The sequence below is a fragment of the Mizuhopecten yessoensis genome, unplaced genomic scaffold (assembly GCF_002113885.1).
Source record: "Mizuhopecten yessoensis strain PY_sf001 unplaced genomic scaffold, ASM211388v2 scaffold716215, whole genome shotgun sequence".
NCBI lineage: Eukaryota > Metazoa > Mollusca > Bivalvia > Pectinida > Pectinidae > Mizuhopecten > Mizuhopecten yessoensis.
This window is the reverse complement of record NW_018480005.1, coordinates 45,951-64,299: the sequence shown is the minus strand read 5'-3', so window position 1 is coordinate 64,299 and position 18,349 is coordinate 45,951. Positions and strand designations below refer to the sequence as shown.

The 18,349-nt window shown below is 37.7% G+C and overlaps 1 protein-coding gene across 1 annotated transcript; it reads left to right on the top strand.

The window, feature by feature from the left end:
• Positions 1-9,367: 9,367 nt before the first annotated feature.
• Positions 9,368-9,901, top strand: LOC110442125. The gene has a single exon (XM_021485585.1). The coding sequence runs from the start codon at positions 9,368-9,370 to the stop codon at positions 9,899-9,901; it is 534 nt and encodes a 177-aa protein (XP_021341260.1).
• Positions 9,902-18,349: the final 8,448 nt, after the last annotated feature.

Below are 18,349 nucleotides of genomic sequence, written 5' to 3'. Positions count from 1 at the left end.
ATTTCTCGGCGATATAAAACATGACCATTTTTGTCGCATGTCACTGTCCAATACATCGCTTATCTTAAAGGATCGTTTCTTCAAATTAAATCCAAAGGTTATCACACTAGAACGCTATCAATCCCAACACCACACGTTTCTGTCATTCAGGATGGACGAACATTTCTGTGTAATTGTGATTTTTTTTTTCAAATGTAGCCAGATTTGACTGAAACATTCCGTTGTATAAATCCAGATATTTAGTGGGGTATTGTTTCTTTTTTTATATTTTATTTTATTTATTTCTCTAAGTTATGTACCATAATTTCGTCTTTATGAGTGGTATTCGGAATCTTTTGTAGTTAATTACCGAATATTTTGATGGATGCAGCGAATCATAATTGTATATTTTATGATGACATGGTATGTCTTCCATTTTCTTGCTCCGATTTTAAGGATGCAACGTCCTTCCCAACCCAACTCAACTTATCACATTTTGCCTTGAAACATCATTAATCAAACAGAAAATGAATACGAAGTACATCCGGAACTTATTGAAAACAAATAGGGTTGGTCATGTCATAAATCGTAGCTAAAGCACGGTTCGGACATAATCCATTGATGTTATTATGAGTTAAACCACCCCCACAGGGACTGGCGGAAAATGATGTAGGTTTGCCGCACGTGCAGGCACCACAGCGCCACCTGTCACAACAGCTGCTAGCGACCTCTGCCAAACCAAGACCGGGATCGACCGCGATTCATTCATGAAATATGTCATAGACAGCACAAACGTAATTGAACAGCCATAATTTCATCAATAAAATCGGTCATGATTCAGTTTGACAAAAGTGAATTAAAACGATGTCAGATAAGTGACTGCCTAATCACGCCTCCCAGCGGTTTGTGCCGCGCAGTAAATCACACGGCAGGCGGATTCTCGAACGCTATGTCCGGTGGACGCTCTATTAGATAGTCATCTTTAACAGTGTCTGTCTTTAACTGCAATCAGCTATAACAACCAGCTCTTTATGGATACAACCTGTATTTACCAACCACCTGTCAATAAATACAAACTCCATATATAGCTACCACCGGTCTATAGATACAAACTGTCCATATAGCTACCACCTGTCTATAGATACAAACCTACCACCGGTCTATAGATACAACCTGTCCATATAGCTACCACCTGCCTATATATACAAACTGTCCATATAGCTACCACCTGTCTATAGAAACAAACTGTATATATATATACCACATGTCTATAGATACAAACTGTTTATATATCTACCACCTGGCTATAGATACAAACTGTCCATATAGCTACCACCTGTCTATAGATGCAGACTGTCTATATAGCTACTATCTGTCTGTATATACAAACTGTCTATATAGCTACTATCTGTCTATATATACAAACTGTCTATATAGCTACTATCTGTCTTTATATACAAACTGACTATATATCTATTATCTGTCAGATTGTCTATTATCTGTCTATATATATATAAACTGTCCATATAGCTACCACCTGTCTATAGATACAAACTGTCCATATAGCTACCACCTGTCTATAGAAATAAACTGTATATATATATACCACCTGTCTATAGATACAAACTGTATATATATCTACCACCTGTCTATAGATACAAACTGTATATATATCTACCACCGGTCTATAGATACAAAATGTCCATATAGCCACCACCTGTCTATAGATACAAACTGTATATATATATCTACCACCTGTCTATATATACAAACTGTCCATATAGCTACCACCTGTCTATAGAAATAAACTGTATATATATATACCACCTGTCTATAGATACAAACTGTATGTATATCTACCACCTGGCTATAGATACAAACTGTCTATATATACAAACTGTCTATATATACAAACTGTCCATATAGCTACCACCTGTCTATATATACAAACTGTCTATATAACTACTATCTGTCTGTATATACAAACTGTCTATATAGCTACTATCTGTCTTTATATACAAACTGACTATATATCTATTATCTGTCAGATTGTCTATTATCTGTCTATATATATAAACTGTCCATATAGCTACCACCTGTCTAAAGATCCAACGTGTATATATCTACTATCTGTCTACATATACAAACTGTCTATATAGCTACTATCTGTCTATATATACAAACTGTCTATATATCTATTATCTGTCTATATATATAAACTGTCCATATAGCTACCACCTGTCTAAATATACAAATTGTCTATATATCTACTATCTGTCTATATATAAAAACTGTCTATATAGCTACTATCTGTCTATATATACAAACTGTCTATATAGCTACTACCTGTCTATATATACAAACTGTCCATATAGCTACTATCCGTCTATATATACAAACTGTCCATATAGCTACTACCTATCTATATATACAAACTGTCTATATATACAAACTGTCCATATAGCTACATATAGCTACTATCTGTCTATAGATACAAACTGTCTATATAGCTACCACTGACTATATATCTATTATCTGTCAGATTGTCTATTATCTGTCTATATATATATAAACTGTCCATATAGCTACCACCTTTCTAAATATACAAATTGTCTATATATCTACTATCTGTCTATATATAAAACTGTCTATATAGCTACTATCTGTCTATATATACAAACTGTCCATATAGCTACTATCCGTCTATATATACAAACTGTCCATATAGCTACTATCCGTCTATATATACAAACTGTCCATATAGCTACTACCTATCTATATATACAAACTATCTATATATACAAACTGTCTATAGAGCTAGCATCTGTCTATAGATACAAACTGTCCATATAGTTACCACCTGTCTATATATACAAAACTGTCTATATATGGTCTATATATACAAACTGTCTATATATACAAACTGTCTATATAGCTACTACCTGTCTATATATACAAACTGTCCATATAGCTACCTCCTGTCTATATATACAAACTGTCTATAGAGCTAGCACCTGTCTATAGATACAAACTGTCAATTTAGCTACCACCTGTCTATATATACAAACTGTCCATATAGCTTCCACCTGTCTATAGATACAAACTGTCCACATAGCTACTATCTGTCTATATAGCTACCACCTGTCTATATAGCTACCACCTGTCTATAGATACAAACTGTCCCCATAGCTACTATATGTCTATATATACAAACTGTCCATATAGCTACCTCCTGTCTATATATACAAACTGTCTATATATACAAACTGTCTATATAGCTACTGTCTGTCTATATATACAAACTGTCTATATTGCTACTGACTGTCTATATATGCAAACTGTCCATATAGCTACTACCTGTCTATATATACAAACTGTCCATATAGCTACTATCCGTCTATATATACAAACTGTCCATATAGCTACTATCTATATATACAAACTGTCCATATAGCTACTACCTATCTATATATACAAACTGTCTATATATACAAACTGTCCATATAGCTACTATCCGTCTATATATACAAACTGTCCATATAGCTACTACCTATCTATATATACAAACTGTCTATATATACAAACTGTCTATATAGCTACTACCTGTCTATATATACAAACTGTCCGTATAGCTACTATCTGTCTATATATACAAACTGTCCATATAGCTACTATCCGTCTATATATACAAACTGTCCATATAGCTACTATCCGTCTATATATACAAACTGTCCATATAGCTACTATCCGTCTATATATACAAACTGTCCATATAGCTACTACCTATCTATATATACAAACTATCTATATATACAAACTGTCTATAGAGCTAGCATCTGTCTATAGATACAAACTGTCCATATAGTTACCACCTGTCTATATATACAAAACTGTCTATATATACAAACTGTCTATAGAGCTAGCACCTGCCTATAGATACAAACTGTCAATATAGCTACTATCGGTCTATATATACAAACTGTCTATATATACAAACTGTCTATATAGCTACTGTCTGTCTATATATATAAACTGTCTATATAGCTACTGTCTGTCTATATATATAAACTGTCTATATAGCTACTGTCTGTCTATATATACAAACTGTCTATATAGCTACTACCTGTCTATATATACAAACTGTCCGTATAGCTACTATCTGTCTATATATACAAACTGTCCATATAGCTACTCTGTCCATATAGCTACCACCTGTCTATATATACAAACTGTCCATATAGCTTCCACCTGTCTATATATACAAACGGTCTATAGAGCTAGCACCTGTCTATAGATACAAACGGTCAATATAGCTACTATCTGTCTATATATACAAACTGTCCATATAGCTACTATCTATATATACAAACTGTCCATATAGCTACTACCTATCTATATATACAAACTGTCTATATATACAAACTGTCCATATAGCTACTACCTATCTATATATACAAACTATCTATATATACAAACTGTCTATAGAGCTAGCATCTGTCTATAGATACAAACTGTCCATATAGTTACCACCTGTCTATATATACAAAACTGTCTATATATGGTCTATATATACAAACTGTCTATATATACAAACTGTCAATATAGCTACCACCGGTCTATATATACAAACTGTCTATAGAGCTAGCACCTGTCTATAGATACAAACGGTCAATATAGCTACTATCTGTCTATATATACAAAATGTCAATATAGCTACCACCTGTCTATATATACAAACTGTCTATATATACAAACTTTCAGAGCTAGCTTCTGTCTATAGATACAAACTGTCAATATAGCTACTATCTGTCTATATAGCTACCCCCTGTCAATAAATACAAACTGTATAGCTACCATCAGTCTATAAGCTATATATACAAACTGTCTATAGAGCTAGCTTCTGTCTATAGATACAAACTGTCTATATAGCTACCCCCTGTCAATAAATACAAACTGTATAGCTACCATCAGTCTATAAGCTATATATACAAACTGTCCATATAGCTACCACCGATACAAACTGTCCACATAGCTACTATCTGTCTATATAGCTACCACCTGTCTATATAGCTACCACCTGTCTATAGATACAAACTATCCACATAGCTACCACCTGTCTATATAGCTACCACCTTTCTATAGATACAAACTGTCAATATAGCTACTATCTGTCTATAGATACAAACTGTCCATATAGCTACTACCTGTCTATAGATACAAACTGTCCATATAGCTACTATCTGTCTATATATACAAACTGTCCATATAGCTACTATCTGTCTATAGATACAAACTGTCCATTTAGTAACCACCTGTCTATATATACAAAACTGTCTATATTTACAAACTGTCTATAGAGCTAGCACCTGTCTATAGATACAAACTGTCCATATAGTAACCACCTGTCTATATATACAAAACTGTCTATATATACAAACTGTCTATAGAGCTAGCACCTGTCTATAGATACAAACTGTCCATATAGTAACCTCCTGTCTATATATACAAAACTGTCTATATATACACACTGTCTATAGAGCTAGCACCTGTCTATAGATAAAAACTGTCAATATAGCTACTATCTGTCTATATATACAAACTGTCTATATAGCTACTACCTGTCTATATATACAAACTGTCTATATATACAAACTGTCTATAGAGCTAGCACATGTCTATAGATACAAACTGTCCATATAGTAACCACCTGTCTATATATACAAAACGGTCTATATATACAAACTGTCTATAGAGCTAGCACATGTCTATAGATACAAACTGTCCATATAGTAACCTCCTGTCTATATATACAAAACTGTCTATATATACACACTGTCTATAGAGCTAGCACCTGTCTATAGATACAAACTGTCCATATAGCTACTACCTGTCTATAGATACAAACTGTCCATATAGTAACCTCCTGTCTATATATACAAAACTGTCTATATATACACACTGTCTATAGAGCTAGCACCTGTCTATAGATAAAAACTGTCAATATAGCTACTATCTGTCTATATATACAAACTGTCCATATAGCTACCACCTGTCTATAGATACAAACTATCCACATAGCTACTATCTGTCTATATAGCTACCACCTGTCTATAGATACAAACTATCCACATAGCTTCCACCTGTCTATATATCTACCACCTGTCTATAGATACACACTGTATATATAGCTACCACCTGTCTATAGATACAAACTGTCCATATAGCTACCACCTGTCTATAGATACAAACTGTCCATTTAGCTACCACCTGTCTATAGATACAAACTGTCGATATAGCTACCATCTGTCAGGATAGGTACAACCATTCTATAGATACAAACGTAATTATACAGTTAAAGTATGGGGTTAAGGGATATAGCAAGTTTCTGGTGTCCCGGGACCATGCCTATTTCCCGAGGCGAAGAGAAATAGGCATCGTCTACGGACACCAGAAACTTGCTATATCCCTGAACCATAAAATAATAATTGGAGGTTCTTATATACCGCTTTATCACAACCTAGTTCGTAGGCCGTCTCAAAGCGGTTCAAAAATTATTATCCGTGGTTATAGGGCCTTTGCAACCAGCCAATACCTTTCTCAACTCCCTGGGGAGCATACAGCCTGAGCTGCCATTTCGGCGCTAACAGCTAGCATTCAACGATTCTAGCACTGTCCAACCACGTACTCATTTACAGCTGAGTAGACTGAAACAAGCGAAGTAAAGTATCTTGCTTAAAGATACAACACATTGCCGTGCCGTGGCGCGAACCCGCAACCCTTCGGTCACGAGCCCGGCGTCCTACCGTGCCTCCTATAAATATATATATATATATTGCATACAAGACCGAGATATCCGCATTTCAGGCGGTGCTGGAATATTTTATAGTGACCTTTCGAGGTCACGCTATTGTTCGTGACGTCATTTTATGACGTTTTGGGGTCAGTCAGGGTCATTGACGTCTTTAACAAAATGTTTAAACTTATAGCTGTCACCTGTCTATAGATACAAACTTCATATAAAGATACAAACTGTCCATATAGCTACCACCTGTCAATAAATACAAACTGTATAGCTACCATCAGTCTATAAGCCCCCACTCAAAGCTGTATTTTCTAGCAATATATGTTTTGGGGAGGGGGGCTGCAGCCTTGGTCTATAACCTATACGAACAACATATAATCTATAATTATTTCCTGCCTAACACCTGCGCCCTTGAAATTACCAGAATTCTTCTTTCTTAAAGCAGCAAACTGCCTATAGAATGGCATGTTTTATTCTTTTTTTTAATTGAACTGTCTTTATATAAAGATTGAAACATTGTTAGAATCATGAATTCTTGAACCCTTGTGATAAACTAATTACGGATTGGATGATATATGGAAAACAAAAACAATTACTAGTCTCGAAAGAGTACTCTTTTATGTACAAGAGTCACATTTTGAACATTAAACCGCAATACTGCTTGGTAATGACGTTCTTGATGCCAAATTTTACCCGTATAGAAAACGCTAATAACATTTCACGTCGAATGATATTAGGAGCAAACTATCTAAACTTATGACTCCAGGTATTGGATTGAATAATACATTATTATCATTGTCCTACCACAGCAGGAGGGATTCGTATTATGATATTTGTGCCTGGTGCTTTTCTGGTGACTGGTGTTGAGCATTACTATGAAAACATTCCATTGCCTTTTCTTTCAGTGACTACAGCGATCAGATCAAGAACGTATGACATAACATTCTTTGTTTCTTTTGCTGAGCAAATTTGTTATATTGTATATTGTCCCTTGCGTCGCGAGTAAATAAGATACTTGTGTATATTTGATACTATTCCTGACCCATCAAAACCCCAATAATACGCTTTCCTTTTTTCTCTTGGGTAACCCGAATTCTTCATAGAAGAGCATTTCTTGTTTAATCTCTCATGATCATTTGACTTCCCGTCACTTTATTGATATATCGGAATCACGGGACAAGCCCCATCGCGTGCCGTCGTGTGAGATCGTGATCGTGCGCTAAACTGTGCTATGGCAGGTCACCCATTAACTTCAGTCCCCATTACTGTCAGTCAAAGACTGCCTGAAACTCAGATTAACTCCGGACCAGTGTAATCAATATGCCCTGACTCTGATGATCGTATCCTCTGACTGTAGATTTTGTGACAGACTTGTCCTGAATGAAGGCTCCACATGACAGCCTTTTTGCTATAATTGATGCGATGTTCAAACGTTTAATGCATCCTAAGAATCCCTATCTCATATAGAAACTATGTGTAGGGTTGGGCATGTGTGGAGGTGGTGTAGATTTTAAGTGAGAGTTTTGCGACGTTTTTATAGTAAACGCCTTCCTTCTCACCGTCTTCTAGCGATATATTTTGTAACCGAGAACAAACATCATCAAAGCTTATGTATTTTTCGTGGGTTACATTTTCTCGTGTCCAAGAAGAAAGTAAACAATAAAGACAAATATTCAATCAGAATTCAATTCCGCATTCCAACAAGGTGTATCTATTAGATTGGGAAGGGTAAGACACCCTTTGTATGCTTTTTACTGCTAAGATACCTTGTTTTTGGACTGGTCGGTAGTGGCCCGTCCAGTTCCATTTGATAATAAATGTATGCGAAATGGAAAATTGTGTAAGGAAATAGTCGAAATATAAGTGGCAGTCGTCCTGCCATACCCTACAAATGTTTGTCTTGGGCATCGCAACAGCTAATTTCAAAGGAAAATGGGCGCTTACGGGGACAGCGCCGAACAGAAAGAAAAAGGACGTGAACAAAACACATCCTTTAAATTCATTTGTTTTTGCGATGGAGGCAATTTTGTTTCCTCTATGTGCCTCAAGCAGAAAAAAACCTCAAGTTCTGGAGGACCCACAACATTAGTCGCCTCTTACCACCGACAATCAGTGGGCTATTTTCCTCCCCACAACGTCAATGCAAAAGGTCAACATAGAAAACCAAAGTCAATAAGAAAAGACAAGAGGAGCCAAGGTACATCAATGCCAAGAGCATATGGGGCAACAATACAGAAGAAAAGACAAGAGGAACCGAGGTACAACAACGCCAAGAACAGACGGGGCAACAATAAAGAAGAAAAGACAAGAGGAGCCTAGTAACAACAACGCTAGGAACGGACGGGACAAAAATGCAGAAGAAAAGACAAGAGGAGCCAAAGTACACCAACGCCAGGAACAGATGGGACAAAAATACAGAAGGAAAAGACAAGAAGAGCCGAGGTACAACAACACCAAGAACAGATGGGGCAACAATAAAGAAGAAGAGACAAAAAAAAGCCGAGGTACACCAACGCAAGGAACTGATGGGGCAACAATAAAGAAGAAAAGACAAGAGGAGCCGAGGTACATCAACGCCAAGAACTGATGGGGCAACAACACAGAAGAGAAAACAAGAGGAGTCGAGGTACATCAACGCCAAGAACTGATGGGGCAACAATACAGAAGAAAAGACAAGAGGTGCCGAGGTACAACAACCCTAAGACCAGATGGGCAACAACACAGAAGAAAAGACAAGAGGAGCCGAGGTACAATAACGCCAAGAACAGATGGGGCAACAATACAGAAGAGAAAACAAGAGGAGTCGAGGTACATCAACGCCAAGAACTGATGGGGCAACAATACAGAAGAAAAGACAAGAGGAGTCGAGGTACAACAACCCCAAGAACAGATGGGGCAACAATACAGAAGAGAAGACCAGAGGAGCCGAGTTACAACAACGGCAAAAACAGATGGGGCAACAATCCAGAAGAGAAAACAAGAGGAGACGAGGTACATCAACGCCAAGAGCTGATGGGGCAACAATACAGAAGAAAAGACACGAGGAGCCGAGGTACAATCACGCCAAGAACAGATGGGACAAAAATACAGAAGGAAAAGACAAGAAGAGCCGAAGTATAATAACGCCAAGAACAGTTGGGGAAACAATACAGAAGAGAAGACAAGAAGAGCCGAAGTATAATAACGCCAAGAACAGATGAGACAAAAATACAGAAGAAAAGAAAAGAGGAGCCGAGGTACAATACCGCCAAGAACAGATGGGACAAAAATACAGAAGGAAAAGACAAGAAGAGCCGAAGTATAATAACGCCAAGAACAGTTGGGGAAACAATACAGAAGAGAACACAAGAGGAGTCGAGGAACATCAACGCCAAGAACAGATGTGGCAAAAATACAGAAGAAAAGAAAAGAGGAGCCGAGGAAAAATAACGCCAAGAACAGATGAGACAAAAATACAGAAGAAAAGAAAAGAGGAGCCGAGGTACAACAACGACAAAAACAGATGGGGCAGCAACACAGAAGTGAAGACTAGAAGAGCCGAGGTACAATGGGCAACAATACAGAAGTGAAGACAAGAAGAGCCGAGGAACAACAACGCCAAGAACTGATGTGACAAAAATACAGAAGTAAAGACAAGAGGAGCCGAGCTACAACAACGCCAGGAACAGATGGGACAAAAATACAGAAGGAAAAGACAAGAAGAGCCGAAGTATAATAACGCCAAGAACAGATGTGGCAAAAATACAGAAGAAAAAGAAAGAGGACTCGAGGAACAACAACGCCAAGAACAGATGTGGCAAAAATACAGAAGAAAAAGAAAGAGGACTCGAGGTCCAACAACGCCAAGAACAGATGTGGCAAAAATACAGAAGAAAAGCCAAGAGGAGCCGAGGTACAATACCGCCAAGAACAGATGGGGGAACAACACAGAAGTGAAGAGAAGAAGAGCCGAGGTACAATGGGCAACAATACAGAAGGAAAGACAAGAGGAGCCGAGCTACAACAACGCCAGGAACAGATGGGGCAACAATAAAGAAGAAAAGACAAGGGGAGCCGAGGTACAATACCGCCAAGAACAGATGTGGCAAAAATACAGAAGAAAAGAAAAGAGGAGCCGAGGTACCATAACGCCAAGAACAGATGAGACAAAAATACAGAAGAAAAGCCAAGAGGTGCCGAGGTACAACAACCCTAAGACCAGATGGGCAACAACACAGAAGGGAAGACAAGACGAGCCGAGGTACAACAACCCTAAGACCAGATGGGCAACAACACCGACGAAACGACAAGAGGAGCCGAGGGACAATCACGCCAGGAACAGATGGGGCAACAATCCAGAAGAGAAAACAAGAGGAGACGAGGAACATCAACGCCAAGAACAGATGTGACAAAAATAAAGAAGAAAAGACAAGAGAAGCCGAGGTACACCAACGCCAAGAACTGATGTGACAAAAATACAGAAGAAAAGAAAAGAGGAGCCGAGGTACAATACCGCCAAGAACAGATGTGCCAACAATCCAGAAGAAAAGACAAGAGAAGCCGAGGTACACCAACGCCAAGAACTGATGGGGCAAAAATACAGAAGAGAAGACCAGAGGAGCCGAGTTACAACAAAGCGAAGAACAGATGTGACAAAAATACAGGAGAAAAGACAAGAGGAGCCAAAGTACACCAACGCCAGGAACAGATGGGGCAACAACTCAGAAGTGAAGACAAGATGAGCCGATGTACAATAACGCCAAGATCAGATGGGGCAACAATAAAGAAGAAAAGACAAGGGGAGCCGAGGTACAACACCGCCAAGAACAGATGGGACAAAAATACAGAAGGAAAAGACAAGAAGAGCCGAGGTACAATGGGCAACAATACAGAAGAAAAAACAAGAGGAGTCGAGGGACATCAACGCCAAGAACCGATGGGGCAACAATACAGAAGAGAAGACAAGAGGAGCCGAGTTACAACAACGCCAGGAACAGATGTGACAACAATACAGAAGAAAACAAAAGAGGAGTCGAGGTACACAAACGCCAGGAACAGATTGGTCAACACTACAGAAGAAAAGACATGAATACCACACAAATCGAAGTCGAAAGTAGGTGAGTGTCTCTTTTAGTATGCAATTCTTTTCCTGTATTAGAATGATTGAAAAAAAAGTAGTTTGACGTCCGCGCATGAAAACCACTTCATCTTGTTTAGACCACCGGGTAAGAAGGATTTATGCCAGGACGCAGCGGTCGTCGTCCGTCAAATGTCCTTGTTCCATACATCAAAAGGGCAATCTTTTAAAGCTGTTTGGTCTCCCTTCGTCATAACAACAGTTGACACTAGGCACGAGGAGACAACAAATACATTCAGACTAACAAGATTGGGTCAAGGATCTTGTAGTGCCCCTGAAGACTAATTCTATTGGTCATAACTTGAAAATAATTGAGATTCAAACCCAATAACCAAATTAACACTCGCTCGGGACGAAGAAGCAAATATGCTTACCTGTACACCGGCCCTGGGATATTGTTCTTTAAGCAATTTTTTCTTAAAGGTTTAAGAACAATGTATTTTACATGAAGTTTACTAGTGTGAAGCCTATCAAGACTGTCCAAATAAACTACCTCGACGACCGACTTCTGCTAATGAACCATGATGCATGAATAAATCATATTTTGGCTTGTTGCATGCGGGCTAGGGCGAAGGTCATAGGGGTTAAATATGTCACACCAAAACACTTTTTTTCTGACGACCTGGATTTCTAGAGTAAGGAATGGTCTGTAGCTGGAATGACTGCCCTAGACTATAATTCAGAGTTAAGTGTGTCAAACGTCTGCTATGTTACGACACTTGTCATTGGTGTCATGTGTTATTTAACGATATAACACACGCGCGTGCTTGTGTTAATTTCAAACAAACGAAGCAGAATAAAAACCTTCCCTCATTGCAAATGGAAACAAGCGTAGCGTGGAACTGATTTCCTTTGTCGAGTACGTGAACACGCATTTGTTTGTGTATATACACTTTAATTGAAAAAAAATAATTTTGGAAAACAAATATGCATATGACCAATTTCAGTAACCTGTTAGAATATCATAAATAGGAATACTTTTGAACTCTGTGCAGTTCGAAACTTTTACTAATTTGACATTAGGTTAATGATTAAAAGTGTCATTATATAGCTCTTTCGTTGTTTATAGAATGTTGTCATATTTTTTCTGTGAAATATTTAGATGTTTCAAACCAGGATGCAACAGAGGGACAAATTGTACAATACTGGTATTGTATTTCGTATCTAGGTCAACTGAAGCAATGTTGATTTTAGATTTGCAAAACGTAAAAGATAGCACAAAAAAGGATATTTCAAAAGAAGAGGCATAATAACCCCCATTTGATGGTTGTTTTAGAAAAGAGTTTTTTCTTTTAATCCCTTAATTTATTTTTATATTTACCCTTAAACAGCAAAATAAGGTGAAAATTTAGGATTTTTAGAACAAAATTATAAACAGGTTGCAAAAGAATCCGAATTGCTTTTCTGAGATCAAAACATATCTTAAAGAAATTTCAGTATTATGATTAAGAAGGAAATATTCACTGATTTCTGATTGTAAACTTGGAAGATATCGTATGGATTTGTTAGGCAAAATCTTCACTCAGAATCACAAATGATGTAAATTCGTTTCATTGACCGATTATAGGTCGCAAAAAATAAGAAGAAAAAACCTAGTGCACGGCTTCAAAACTTCCTTTTAGGTGACCGTGATGTCTTACTGATCAGAGAGCCGACTATTTGTTGGATATGTCTGAGAGCGCTATTTCTGGGCCCTGGCAAGTCGGTCAGGGTACGAATCAAACACTTGTCCTCCTTCGTTAATTATGAATACAACGTATCATAACACAAAAGTATGTTGAGACGAAGTTTAAATATATAAACTGCTCGTAGTGCTCGTAAGATTTGTAGACGATTTGTCACTAGGATCTTAGCAAGATTATTTTTAACCGTTGTAACATTTTAAACACCATTTTTTAGGAGGATGCGATGGTATAACGGTCAGAACTGTTGATATTTCTCGGGTAGTCAATTTATTGCCGGTGGTAGCGAATTCCAAGCTTTGTAACCTGTGTTTCTATGTTTCATATATATGCATTGTACACACACTGTACGGTAGATATATGAAAACAATGTTCAGGTAACATTTCCGTCATGATTTTTCTTCCGATTGTCTGGCTTGATGTTTAAACAAAAAAGAACAGGAAGTCATAACACATCTTCAACATCAAATATCAAAAATTGTCGGTAAATATAAAGACCCAACGTCATGATATCATGTTTTTGTTGCCTCGCATTACATTGGCGGACGTGCTGTTCCAAAACGATGAAGAAAACGCAATACTGCATTTCTGCCGACGTCCGAGCACTTCCCATTGAGTATCACGGGTATTGTTTGTAATATTTCATCTCTCTCGCGCTAAATAATGATAACCGCCGAATACAAAACAACTAGAATATTAGATGTAGCTTCAGCGCTCAATAATCATTTGGGTAATTTGACACTGGTGTTAATGCGATATATTTTATTGCAATTAAGCTTACAGTATTTTTCTGGCTAGACACCAAATTCAAAAATAGAGAATCTGATCGACCAAACCTAAGTCTCTCATAAACGAGGTGTGTGTGTGTGTGTGTGTGTGTGTGTGTGTGTGTTAATGAGAATCCTCTTCATCATTGGTAACAAGCTTGGCGCAAACCAACACACCTAACCTAGTCAAGAAGAAGAAGGGTTACATCTCCTGAGCGGACCTGCCCCCAAGTTGGAGATGTGGAAAACTATCTTTAGTAGTATTCTCGCAAGCACATCTATCCTTAAATAAACTCACTGTAGAAAACAGAAGGATCTCTTTATCAACAAAGAACCCATCACCAAAGCAGATATTAACCACGCAGTTTAGAAGATGAAGTATGGCAAGGAACCTGAACCCGATAACATCCTAACAGAGGCGTTGGTAGCAAATATAGCGCGGAAATCATGATATATTTTGTACAGGATATCTAGAACAAACGAAAAGGTGCCTACGGATAGGATAACAGACTACATTGTTAGGTTTCTAAAAGTATCCATTTTCTGTCTCTTCCGAACAGGATCCGAAGTAAATAATATCTATATGGATCTAGTCAGCTGTTGATCCCATGTCGAGGTAGGAGTAAACTGGATTCCGGGCAGAGTGATCTTGTACCGACCAATAAGCAACGCTTCGCATCATCATCAGTTCCTGGAATTGAGGGCACTACTCTACATCGGTTTAATTGAAGTCAGGAAATCATTTGACTTGGTGTATAGAGCAACTATATAAAGGTTCCGAGATACTGTAGCATTCGCGAGAAGATAAACAACCATAATGCAGGCCTGTTTTCAATTTTTGAAGTAGTCGTAGGTCATATATTGGATGGTGGAAATAGCATTGTACATAAACAGGGAATCACATGAACTTTTTACACAGAAGTTGGAGGATATGACCCTGCATTACTCTACACACACCAACATGATATTCACCATAACCGCAACCAAGGAACTAGCTTTTGACTCTGAAAGTATTAAGTGTTGAAGACTGAATGTCATTCAAGAAACACCTATTTCTTAGAACCAAGGCATATAACATGTCAGAAAGTTCAATCACTTGTAAAGCATTTTGAGCACGACATAGGAAACAAAACGGGGCGTCAGGATCAGGATTGCAAAGGCACCATAACCGTCCATTATCCTCAACACATTACATCTCCAACTTACACGCAGACATACACGCATAAGGAGATATCAACCAGGTGGCATAGGACTTGTAGTAAGCGCTTGATAAGGCAGCTCCTGTAAAATCCTCAAAATAGTATTGTTTAACGATATGCTAATTGCATTAATTGTATATCTATGTACTGTAAAGCGCTTTAGAGTGGCTTATGTTAGCTATATCAAATGCTGTATATTATTATTAATAATATTATTATGAGACAGTTTTGGGAAGCAATATTCCATCTTCAACCAGTTTGAAACTGTTTAATAAGTGCTGCTGATGTGATCGAAGACATGGGCAGCATTCAAATACACAAATGGGATAAACAGAGGTTTTCGTAGTCCCACGATAGTTATCTAAATAGAAGGTGGATAGACATCATCTTAAACTTTATTCAATGGCAAAAGAAAATCAGAAACCTCCAAGGAGGCGAATCGGAGATGGGTGAGACACATCCTGAAAATCGGATGTTTTCATTTAATGAGACAAATTTTCCTCTCAACCAATCAACAAGGAAATTGTTTTGTTTCTATTGTACGCAGTAAATCTTTTTTCTTTCATCATTTGGTTGATCGTTCCAATTGTCGATGATTTTTGCCCATGTACATCTATGGTCATTCATGTTTAGTTACAATGGTCTGAATTCAAGATGAGCGAGATTTACCGGAGGCATTTAAACAACAGCCAACATACGGTGCAAATTTTGGTAGCAAACAACAATAAAGGAAACACCATGACAACAGCTACTAGAACTTATAATATCAATGTTTGTTCAATTCTTACAGAGGATGCAGCAGACACGTGACAGCTGTACAATAATCAGGTTCATTCAAATCTTAATGACGTTGCAGCAAATATGGGACATTTAAGAATAGATATATTTACTTCAGTTTTATAAACATCAGGCCTTTTGTCACTGACCTTATGCAGACTGTGTAAACGGTAACGCCTTGTTGCTAATCGGTTTGATAAATAAATTATCGTCGGCAACACAGACACTAATTGGATGAACGAGTTTGATTTCCAAATCTAACTATGTTTTCCTGATCCAATACGTGCGTGATTTTGCAATTGTCGTTATGAGCTGAGATATGGCGATCAATGAGGTTGACTGTTACCATGCTTATACAGAAAGAGCTACATGCGTCATTTCACGCTCATTATAGGTTCCTTATCATTTTCTTAAATTACAGATAAATCGTACCTGGTGTCATTTCCTTCCTGTCGACAGGAGATTCCACACTAAAGTACGGATTATTACCTGCCGGGTATTGACGACCGCGCGCGAAGCGTGAGCGTGGGAGGAGCAAATCAATGGAGCAGTATAGTGCACCAGTAAACATCCGTAGTGTTGACAATCGTGCCAGCACTGTGGGTAGTATGTCTATCAAAGCAGCTACGCTGAGACCTCTCTGAGTGCAGTATCTATCATAACTGCTACGATACAGAAATACTTCTCTGAATAGAGTGTCTGACGTAGCAGCTACGCTATGGTAAGACCCCTCTGAGTACAATGTCTATCACAGCAGCTAGGGTGAGGGTACCTAAAATGGAACACTTAAAGAAAAATATCAATATTTCAATTAAAGTTTCTGAAAACCAATTTTTTTTTTTACTGTAATGAAACAATTTAGCCTTCATATTATGTTTTTATTGGGTATCAACAGGACCTGTGTCAATCTATAGAGCTTATTAAAGTGCGTAAGATTCACCTGGAATTTTAGGCTGGTCGAGTACCCAAAATGGAACACTTCATCTAATCATATAAGTCAGTTTATGAACATGACTGACATCATTTACAGAAAAGTGTTGAACATTTCTGACATACTTTACTCATTTATTCCTTAAAATACTCGTTTGAACATATAATTTTCCATGTTTATTTCCCGAGATTTTTTTCATTTAATTTTTGAAACATTTCAATCGAGTTTATGAGCAATGTTTAAGAGGTAGGCAGATGATTTTGTTCAAAATGCATAAAACTATCTAAATTTTGATAGAGAATACATACCATTATATTTTCTTACAAAATAAACATTGCTGCGTCATAAATATCAAAAGTTTTCCATTTTGGGTACTGTTCCATTTCGGGTATCCACTCTACGCTATAGAAATACTTGTCTGAATAAAGTGTCTATCTCAGCAGCTACGCTATGGTAAGACCTCTCTGAGAACAGCGTCTAGCAAAGCAGCTACAATTTAGGAGGCTCGGTAGTCTAGTGGTAGGACACCGGGCTCCTGACCGAAGGGTTGCGGGTTCGAGTCACGTCACGGCAGCACCGTATGCATGCTCCCCATGGAGTGAGAAAGATATTGGCGGCTGTTTGCAAAGGCCCTATAACCACGGATACTAATTTGTGAACCGCTTTGAGACGCCCTACGAACTAGTTTGTGATAAAGCGGTATATAAGAACCTCGAATTATTATTATTATTATTATTATTATTATTATTATTATTATTACAATACAGAAATACTTCTCTGAATAAAGTGTCTATCTCAGCAGCTACGCTATGGTAAGACCTCTCTGAGTGCAGTGTCTATTAAAGCAGTTGCGATACAGAAATGCTTCTCTAAAAAGATTGTCAATCGAAGCAGCTACGCTATGTTAAGACTTCTATGAATACATTATCTTCGTTACAGCTACGCTATGTTAAGACTCCTCTGAATACTGTGTCTGTCGCTACAGCTACGCTATGGTGAGACCTCTCTTAATACAGTGTCTGTCGTTACAGCTACGCTATGTTAAGACTTCTCTGAATACTGTGTCTGTCGCTACAGCTACGCTATGGTGAGACCT

Coding starts and splice junctions, on each gene's coding strand:
- LOC110442125 (XM_021485585.1), top strand. CDS start 9,368: ATGGGGCAACAACACAGAAGAGAAAACAAGAGGAGTCGAGGTACATCA.